The sequence below is a fragment of the Stigmatopora argus genome, chromosome 3 (assembly GCF_051989625.1).
Source record: "Stigmatopora argus isolate UIUO_Sarg chromosome 3, RoL_Sarg_1.0, whole genome shotgun sequence".
In the NCBI taxonomy this organism is placed as follows: Eukaryota; Metazoa; Chordata; class Actinopteri; order Syngnathiformes; family Syngnathidae; genus Stigmatopora; species Stigmatopora argus.
The window spans coordinates 8,698,830-8,709,450 of record NC_135389.1 but is presented as its reverse complement, the minus strand read 5'-3'; the positions used below and the strand labels follow the sequence as shown (position 1 = coordinate 8,709,450).

Here is a 10,621-nt window from a genome sequence, read left to right as displayed (position 1 = left end):
GCACGTGATTCCGGTCCCGGGTTGGTGGGCGGAGGGTCGTGCGGAGGAGGGCTCAGGGAGGAGCGAAGCAAGTGCACTGTGTGCTCAGTGTGTGTGCGCGTGTGTGCTGGAGGGGCTTAATTTTAATCTTTTCATTTGAAAGCAGAGGAAAGAGTTTAGAATTTTTCAGAAACAGATTAATTACTAATCTAACTTGTATTTCCGGCCAACTATTCCACATCAGTTCACATATTTTAGTTCAACAATGCATTCACATTTGCACAAATTTATTGACTCAAATGCAGAGGGGATGACTCAAAGACAACATTGATTCATTCATTTTCTGAACCACTCACAAGGGTTGTGGGGGGTGCTGGAGCCTATCCCAGCCAACTATGGGCTCCAGGCGGGGGACACCCTAAATCGGTGGCCAGCCAATCGCAGGACACAAGGAGAGGGACAACCATTCATGCTCATAGGTAGGAGCAATTTAGAGTGTTCATAAGTCTACTCTGCATTTTTATGGACTGTGGGAGGAAACCGGAGTACCCGGAGAAAACCAAGGCAAGCCCAGGGAGAACATAAAAACTCCACACAGTGAGGACAGACCTGGGATTTAAACCACAACTCCTCAACAGTGAGACAACGTTCTAACCACTCGGCCGCTTGGCCACCCTGCAAGACACCAACTGAGTACAAATAATCTTCATACAAAAGACTAACTGTAGGCTGCCTGATGGTGTAGTGGTTCTCTCGCCTGACTTTGGTGCAGGCTTGATTCACGCTGGTGGCAGTGTGCTAGTGATTGTGAATGGTCGTTTGTCTCTTTCTGTGCCTTATGGGTGTCTGATGCCCAGTCTAGGGTGTAGTCTGCTTTTTGCCCAAAGTCAGCTGGGATATGCTCTGGCAACCTCCGCAGCCCTTTCGAGGATGCGCGGTACGATAGATGATTGAATGAATAAAACACTGTTGCTCTTTGGATCGAGGAACAGTGTGTTCGGCTCAGCTGTCTGGTGCTGTGTTGTGAATTTTGGTGGCAGAAATTGAAGTATTCACCATAAAGCTTGTGATTAAACTGAAAAGGATGAATGGACTCAAAATATCCAAATCTATGCACATTTGTTAGTTTGTTAGTAGTTGTTTTGTTAAACAAAACACATTTCTACAACATGGCTAGTTCAGCAAATTCCAATAAAATCAAATCATCCCCGCTATAGGAACATTAACTCTAAATCCATAGTTCCCTAGCTAATGACCATCCAATGCAGCTGGATTGCAAGAAGGCTCTTCAACCTGTGATGAAACTCATGGATGGTACGACACTCGAGCAATTAGGTTGTCCTAGTCCTCAGATTGTTCTCCACATACAAGCCAGTCCTTGAAATCCACCCTCGGAAAAATTGCATTAGGAGTGGTACATTATTACAAATTATCCTACGTCTCAATTTGGAGTCTGTATTACTGACGTTGGGTGCAGTGTACCAATTAAAGATATCTGCCCAGATGGTTGCGGTTTTATGTTCCACTGCTACTTTACGGAGCACTCCCAGTAAGAGGACCCTATAGAGACACTTTGCAGTACACACTAATGGATTCAAGCAAGGATGCATGCACTAAAGGGTAATAATACATAAAGAGGATGGGCACATAACTAAGGATACTCCTATTTGATTGGTTAAAATAGTAGTAGCATTGATAAAATGCCCTTATATCGAACAACTACTTCCTGGAAATACTGGCTTTTATTTTTGTTTTTGTTCTCTATTACACTCCAGAAAAAATGTATTCTGTTTTTTTTTCCAATTTACTAAACTTCTGCTGGGGTAAACATGAAAAAGGTGTGGTTTTTGGTTTTACTTATAAGTATTTACTGTCTTACTTTGCTCAGAAAAATAACAACAACAACGACGGGCTCACTGCACCTATTTTGTAGTTCATTCAGGTATCAGTTGGTCAGCTGTGAGGCCATCAATATTTGATGGGTTGGCAGTTTATGCCTTTTATTTGCTTTCCCATGGCTCACCAATGGCCACTGAAGCAGCTGTAAAATTGCTGCCAAGCACCAATTATTAGGGTTGTACCAGCTTCAGCTTGTTGAACATTGTAATCTTTTTCCTGAAGCCTTTGAATATCCTGAAGTGGGCATAAGTAAAGTTTTATCACTTTGTGATGCCTCCATGGAACTGAGCATTTGCGGATGCAGAGCTCTAGTGGAGCCAGAAAGATTTACCCAGACTTTTTGTGAAAAATTCGAATACTTTAATATTTTGATTCAAGTACGTGAGATCAGAGGACACGAGCAGAACCTTAAACACACATAACATGAAAAAAACCCACACAATTATAGGATTTTCTTTTATTCAGTAGCCTTTGTTTCTAATTTATTTTCTTGTATTGTCCAATGATATTAACATTTTCATTGTTAAAATTGTTCATTTCCATTTTTCCTGTTCAAAGAAAGGCAGAACGGAGGCCTAGTGTTTGCACATCTGCCTCACAGTTCCCTGACTATTGTGCATAGTTGGCTGGGATAGCCGCATCGGCAACCCTTGCGAGCTTAAGCGTAACTGCAAGGGTGGCAGACTCGGGTTGGTTCGAGGGCCGCTTTAACGTCAACTTGATTTCACGTGGCTCGCTTTAGATATAATATTTAGATTTTTTTAAATAAATGGATTAAAAGAACTGGATTAAAAGCCCTGAATATTCATTTTTTTTATAGATCTAAAACAATGTTTATTTTAGCTTTTTTTTATTAGATTTTTAGATTTTACTAAATGATGTTTGAACTAAAACCACAGAAAAAAATTGATTAAAAATTACTATTATTGATTTAAAAGGGGGCAAATCAGGAAATTTAATATACATCTATACTCTTCATTTTAATTTGATCCTAAAACAGAAAGTCAGCACTCGTGATTTACTTTCCCGGGCCACACAAAATGATGCACCGGGCCAGATTTGGCCCGCGGGCCGCCACTTTGACATATGTGGCGTAACAGAAAAGAATGCGCCAGCAAACAGCCAACTTCACCTCAAAGCCTTAACAAATGCCAAAATAGTGCAATGCAACAGCACCTTCTATTGGTAAAAGTATTCTTCTACAAAATTAGGCCATCTCTTTACATCTTGACACCAGGTGTGTAGGAGGGTTTTATTAATAGGAAGGCTCAGCAGTCAGGAGATGCACAGATTATGGCCAAACGCATTCATAGGCACAAAATTCCACAAATGGCTAATAGACCAAGAAGTTTTTAAGACTAATTCATTAATTCCTAGCCTGGTAGTGAGTGGTTAATATGCATGGTAGGCTGACTGAACACTCTAAATTCTATTGTGAATGGTGGTTTTTGTACATGTACCACGGTTTTCTTCATGCCATACCCTCATGAGGATAAGCAAAAAAGAAAATGAATGAATGAATAATTTAACAAGCAAAGACAACTAAGTTTGACATTGCATACATACAAAAATCTATTGTTAAGTTAGCTCAATGGAGGCTTATGCAAATTACAAGTAAAACATCTACATTATTTCAAAAGCTATTGAAGATGGGGAGAGCTTCTTTGTAAAGAAAATTTTTACATTGAATAATAAAAATATCACCAGTGCATTTGCCTTGGGAGCGGGTAATCTTACATATTTTGTGTTACAGAGATCCTGTTTCAAGTAACTTGCATTGGATAGCATTGACAGTGTGGGAGGACAATGAAGCTTCTGAAACTGGCGTGAACAGTAGTTTTGAATACATAGACTTTTTGCCAAGGAGCAATTTTTAAACTCCCTTTGAATTGGCAAGCAATGGACAGTGTGCTTACAAACAATACAAAGCCTTAACATGAATCGGAAAAAGGGAATTCAAGGCCCACTTTCACGGATTTTTACACACCAATTAATTGATAGAATCCATCACGACTCACACACATCCATCACTCGAGAAACTGTGGAAAACAACTTGTGTAAATTCTTCTCGGTTTTATCATCCATTTATTTTCCCTACTGCTTATCCTCACAAGAGTCACGGTGGGTGCGACTATGGGCACCCACCGTGACTCTTGGGATGTGGGAGGAAAATACCCGGAGAAAACGTACACAGTGGGAAAACATGCAAACTCAACAAAGGAGGGTCGGAACCCAGCTGGGATTCAATCCTTGATCTCAGAACTGTGTCGATGTTCTAAGGCACTCGCCCGCCGGGGATGCTGGTTTTATCATCTTGGGCTTATTATTATTGTAGTGGATTTAATTAGTCAGGCTGTATCCTGCACCCTAGGCCATGTCACTAATATGAAATGTATATACTTGTTTTGTGTTGAGTGGAATATAGTTTAGTGCTATGTGTTCTTGTTATGTCTGACACCGAGTTTTGAGATTTTTTTTGCTTATTCGTTCATGTGTGCAGAAGCGTTGGAGCTTAAGGTGAAAGTCTGGGAAAAGATTATAGGCAACAGGGAACATTTTCAAAGGTGAAACACTCCGTGTGTGAAATGGCATGATTGTTCTGTTTGTTTTTGTTTCTCAAGCTGGTGAGAACCTCCAAGGAGAGACAGAGACACATCTCCACAAATCGGCCATCTGTTACTCAAAATATTAGACTGCATCATTTCTAATTTACATACATCAAAAACTTACCAAATGTTACTGTTTTTGTTTTGAATTCTTTGTTTACCCTTTGTAGATTTGGCACGGTGATTTTGTGGTTAGCACGTCCGCCTCACATTTCTAAGATTACTTATAGGTTTCAATCATGGCTTCGGCTTCACTGTGTCGGGTTTCATGTCTCTCTGTGCCTGTGTAGGTTTTCTTCTGGTACTCCAGTTTTCTCCCACATACCCAAAACATGCGCCGTAGGCTGATTGAACACTCCCAATTATCTTTATAGATGTGAAGGTAGGCACAAATGCTTGGTTTTCTCATTGTGCCCTGCAATGAGCTGGCAAACAATTCAGGGTGTGTCCCTGCCTGTAGTTAACTAAGATAAAGCCCAGGACCTGCATGAGGATAGTGAGGATACGCAGCATGGAAAATGATTGAATGTTTTTCCTTGTAAGGTTGTGATCCTCATTTTACACCAAACCCGTCCACCACCACAAAAAATGTCCTTCAGTAGATCCCACACCACCATTCTCCCAATTTAATGTTTAAAGCTGTTTTAGCTAAATTACTTTCTGCAATGTGTCTGCATTCAAAATAAGTAGATAGCAAAGCACCTAAAAAAGGTCTAAATAAGTTAAAACAAGGTCACTAAAGTACCTAAATTCTCATATAGGAGAGTGGTTTATTTTTTTTCCGCCCTCCAAAATCTAGTTTTTCATTTGTTGAGTTAGACCTACTTAGCTTTCACTTGAAGCTAAATAACTGGCTAAATAACAGGAACAGTCTCCTGGGGTCTAGACACGAAAAATGAACAAGGCTTAAGTGCATTGCTGGAATTCCATCTGGGGTATGTTGACTTTTCAGAGTAAGGAGTATACATGTAAAAACTGGATCAGTGAGCACCAGTGGCAGCCCAGCTTTTGGTGTCTCTTTTCCTCAGCACAAGTGTTGGCATGTTCACAAATCAAACCTGTCTGTTTCTTGCCATGTGTTATCTTGCAGGTCAGCAAACCTTGGAGCCACCACCCGTCCTGCCACATTCCTCCCCTTCACATCCTCATAAAACCCCCAGTGCTCCCCAGAGGACCGTAATGCTTGTCTGGCTTCTCTCAACCAGTCATGGCCGCCTGTGGTCAAGCGATGCAGTGACACAAGAGAGCCCTCGCCGTCTGTCATTCTGTCTGCAAAGACGCAGTGCGCTTATCAGCCGCCGCCTGAACGCGCCACAGCTGCGCTGCAGTCTCAAGTTCTCTGCATGGTGCCACAGATGGCCAGAGGTGGGGACACATGAGATATTGGGGATCAGGACAGAGGAAGAAAGAGTGCACAAGGTCTGTGCTGCTGCTTCCTTTTTAGTCTGAGCTTAGTTCACACTTAGCAATAACTCATGGGTCCCCTGACATTGTGGAGCACTTTGTCTTCTGGACTGAATAATGAATGTGCACGTTTCCCATTAGTGTTGAAAGCAACAATTATTTCTCAAGCTCTGACAATTATTCATTCTCTAGGATTTAGAACAGGGTGGTTAGATATCTATCGGGATGAATCCATCGTCTTGAAGTTTTTATGCAAGTTTAAAAATTTGGTTCTCATAGTTCAAAGTGGTTTTGCATCTCTTTTGCAGGGTTTAATGGAGGTTTGAAAATGAAATAAAAGGTGCTGTTTAGTGTTTGTTTTTTCTGACATGTTTGAGTAGCAAGTACATATACAGCCAAAAAATATTATAATAACAAAACATTTTCTGTTGATTTGGTCTGTTTGATTCGCTCCGATAAACCTTTGACCCAAGTGAGGATATATGGTGATGAGAATGCATTGATGTTTGATTGGCTTTGCATAGGCATTCAATTGCTTTGATATTCTCAAATATTATAGGAGTTTCAGTGAAGATTTGTGTTTGATTAATGTAAACTGTAGCCTCTGTGTGATCTGATGATCTGAAGAGTCTGTTTTCGATTGCCATGTACAAAAATTAACGATTTAACAAGGTAGATAAATCAGTAAATTCCTAGACCATGAGACCTGACTGGTATGAGATAAGTACAACGTAGAAGGAAGAGCCTTTCTATGGGATGTTAACCACCTTTAGCGATGAACCAACGCCAATATTTAAGAATACTGGCCCCACGACTCTTATTTGTCGGATGGCTGCTGAATGCACGACACTCTCTAGCTTTTAATCATTAGCCAATTAGGAGGCCTCTCTGCTCCTGTTGACTAATTTTACAGAGCAGTATATAAATATATAAATTTACATTCCGGGTTTGGTGCAACTATTTGCTAATGTTTATTTCTCGATACAAAAATGGCATTTTAAAACAGTTCACTTGCCTGGTTGTACCTAGATAGAGTCGTTGATACTCAGTGGAGAATGAGGCAGGCAACCCCACATGAAGAATGAAAGAAACTACTATGTTGTTCTTCTGGAACTTGGCAAAGTGCCATGAAAAAAAAATGTTCTTCTATTCAGTGCCCTGTCATTGCCAATGTGCTCAAACTCAAGATTAATGACAAATCAATCAATGGCCACGAATGAAAATAGAGATGTCACTGAATGCTGCATTACACTCTTAGCCATGGAGGAAAAAGCAAGATGCATTTGGTTTGCATGTGGTTGCAGTAAAAATGGTTGGCCGATGATAGTGGGGTTAACCATAATGCCGAGTGGGCAACCGACATTTTTGATGCCCGTGGGTGTTCTCTGTAACATGAGAAATCAGAAGTATTGATTACAGAAACAGTGCCCAATATACCGGATTAATCTGTGTCATGCGTCATGTCCTATGTTCATTGTTTTCTCACTATGTCTTTTTTTTGTTGATTTCTAGCCAAAGAGCCACAACCATAGATTACACCGAGCGCAAAGGGAGCTCAGGCGTGGCTATGTGTGATTTGATCTATAAACTTGCACTCTATAAGCATACATCTTTTGTTGACCTATGCCACAAGGACCACACACTGTATAGTTTGAATGTAAACGAAGAATACAGATCGCAACTGTGAACATCAGAGAGAGAAGTGTGTATGTGTATACTATATCAGTAGACTTCATGGTTCATTGAGGGTCAGGAATGTGACCATGATTCTAGGGGGATGTGAACATTTCCACTGATGTCAGGCTTCAGCTTCGCCAACAGTTTCAGGTCAGGAATTCCAATAGAAATGAGATTTTTCACTGGGAGCTACGATTTCAGTGATACTAATTCAATTTCCATTATGTCAAAAATGCTAAATGTGTCACTGTTTCTTGACATGAGTTTGAGTGTCTTTAATAACATTTTATTTTTTGTTTTCCATCATGTGACCCCAAAAAGTTATTGCCAGTGCGAGTGAAGAGATGAAATGGTCTCTGTTATTAAAGTGTTCACGATTCATGGACTTTTTGACAACATATGCCTTACACATTTTAGAAAAATTATGAATAGTTTTCAAAGGCATTTTTTATTGGATTCTTTCTAAAATATTTCATACAAATTGGTATACTTTTATAATTTTTTAACAGGTTTAGTGGTTAATATTGTGGACACTGGACAAGATGGGGTATTGGCAGATAAAATGCGACTGTACTTGTAAATTAACGTTGGGAAACCACATCTGGAACAAATTAAATTCGTAAATAGATGTAAAACTGTAGTTACAAGTATTACATTTACTAAATAAATGATCCTTCTGGATCGTACAAGACTATCCTATTATTCACTGTCATGTTTCCTTGCACGCTTGTATAAATTCTTTAAGATCATGGCCATTATGATGACAGCCACTTTTACAAAATTCTCGTCGTTCTTGATGTCCTTAATTTTCATAAAGACTCCAATAACACAGAGCCTGGTTGGGTGAGAAAATGAGATTGCGCCAGTACAATGTAAAACTCTTAGCCAGGAACTGGCATTTGCTCAAATAATTGTGAGCAGAAGAATAAAACTGATCATTTGACAGTTACCCTTTGATAAACATTTGCAATGTCCAAATGAACGTGACCTGAAATCTACACTCATCTTAAAAAAAGAAAAAACTTGGTAGAGCTGAAACCTGAATAAATCAACCCCCCCCTGCAAGTGTATTGGGACAGTTTGAATAAATTAACTAGACAATACATTCCACCACAACTGCATTTACAACACAATTTGGAAATCTACAAACTGATTATTCTAATTGAAGGCAGCACATAAAAGACATGCGAACAACAAAAGCTCTCTGGCATGATGAAGGATTGTAAAACAACATATTGAAGAAACACAAACATGACCTCTTTGACAGTTGTCACCCAATAGGTGGACTGTGTTGACAGCACCCTGGTGGGATGACAGGTAGGCAAACAAAATTGGCCATATGGAAAAGTCTTTAGGATGGCCTGGTAGGGAGTGGTTAGCACATCCAGTTCTGAGATCGAGGGTTCAATCCCTGGTGTGTTCCATCCTTCCAGTGTGGATTTTGTATTTTCTCACCGGGCCAATGTGATTTTCCTCCCGCATCCAAAAATATGCAGGGTAGGCTCAATAATTACTTTAAATTGGCCATACGTATGAGTATGAGCGTGAATTGTTGTTCATCTCCTTGTGCTCTGCGATAGGCTGGCAAGCAATTCACTGTGTCCCTGCCTGCTGCCCATGGTTGGTTGTGCTCCAGCACCCCTCCTACCCTGAGGATAAGCAGATGAAAGTAATGAAAGGAAAAGTCTTTACAAAAAAATAAAGGTGTTTAATTTAAATGTGGTAAAGCCTGATTACATACTATTCTAAAATATATATGGCTGTGAAATGAAATCTACTTTATACTACTGCTGATAATTTAATCTTCATCCCACTGGAATATGATGCATGATTGATATTTTACATTTTGTCATATGCGGTTGCTGAACACTTGGAATCTGCTTTATTTCATTCGTGTGGGTGGTGGGTGGTAGAATTACTGTATGTCATGTATTGTGTTGGCCTTGTGGAACAAACCTTGTTCACAACTGTAGGTGTTGATGTATTGTACCTTGATGTGCATTACTGGTGCCTGCAATATCACTTGTGATGGATTTCTCCCCCTGGGGACAAGCCTGTGTCACTGTTGTCTGTCAGAACATAGATTATGCTGTTTAAAGAAGATTGATCACTTCTATTAAGACCAAAGCAGTTCCAATTAAATTAGGGAATATTGTAGGCATAGGCAGTGGCTCTTTAGTGGCAAAAGGAGGTCGAAAAGAATTGATCGAACAGTCAGCGCTCAGAGCCATAAGAGGGGATTAAAGTCAAAGTAATTAAATTAAATATATTAGATACGGTACCTTGTTGTCCATTGAGGAATGTATTTATTTTTCACTCTATGGGATGCTAAAAATAATAGTAATGAATTAAATTCGATTGGCAGGTAATGTTTTGTTAGAGATGGGGCAAAGAGAAAAAAAGTGATTTGTCATTGCACAGTATGGACAGATTGTTGTTTTTAAATTTGATATTTATTTATGTATTTAGAACTCTGATCAGTGGGTATTTTGTGCGTGGATAAATGTCATGGCATTGATTCCATCTTCTTTACTATCAAAGGCTATTTAAAATTCAGCTCATGCGCCCTTGTAGCCCATTTAATAGATTTATAGTCTCTGACTCCCTCTAGAGGGAGAGAGTGAGAGTAAAACAACATAAGTCTTCCACTGTGCTCATGAGAACGTTTTCATCACTGCATGTTGCTGATTAAATGTGACCTTCAATTAACATGAACTAAAAAGTCACTATTCACCTGTGGCTTGTTGAAAAAGACGTATTTGTGAAAATTTTACTAGAAATGGTCATTCATTTCAAAGGGTCAATTGGTAAATTGGCCTACTTTTCTGTGAGCAAGCATACTTGTTCATTCATGTCAGCGAGTTCTTTGTATAGTGCTTTGGCCAGCTTTCATGACAAATGGCCTTTTATTGCTGAGGAGAGCATGATAGTATGCATCTATATGTGCATTAAAAAGATGCACACAAGGCACCAAATTTACACTGCTGCATTTTATATGTCCCACTGCTGATGGTGTATGCCTGAAGCAAGGATGACGTAACTGTTTTGTAAATGTA

General features: G+C 39.7%; 1 protein-coding gene across 1 annotated transcript in view; it reads left to right on the top strand.

Moving 5' to 3' along the window:
* Positions 1-4,368: 4,368 nt before the first annotated feature.
* pamr1b (peptidase domain containing associated with muscle regeneration 1b) overlaps positions 4,369-10,621 on the top strand; it is a 42,400-nt gene continuing 36,147 nt past the window's right edge. The window contains exons 1-4 of the mRNA XM_077597472.1: positions 4,369-4,395; positions 4,500-4,502; positions 5,575-5,643; positions 5,690-5,849. Of these exons, the coding sequence (XP_077453598.1) occupies positions 4,369-4,395; positions 4,500-4,502; positions 5,575-5,643; positions 5,690-5,849 (259 nt within the window). The remainder of the gene's footprint in view (positions 4,396-4,499; positions 4,503-5,574; positions 5,644-5,689; positions 5,850-10,621) is intronic.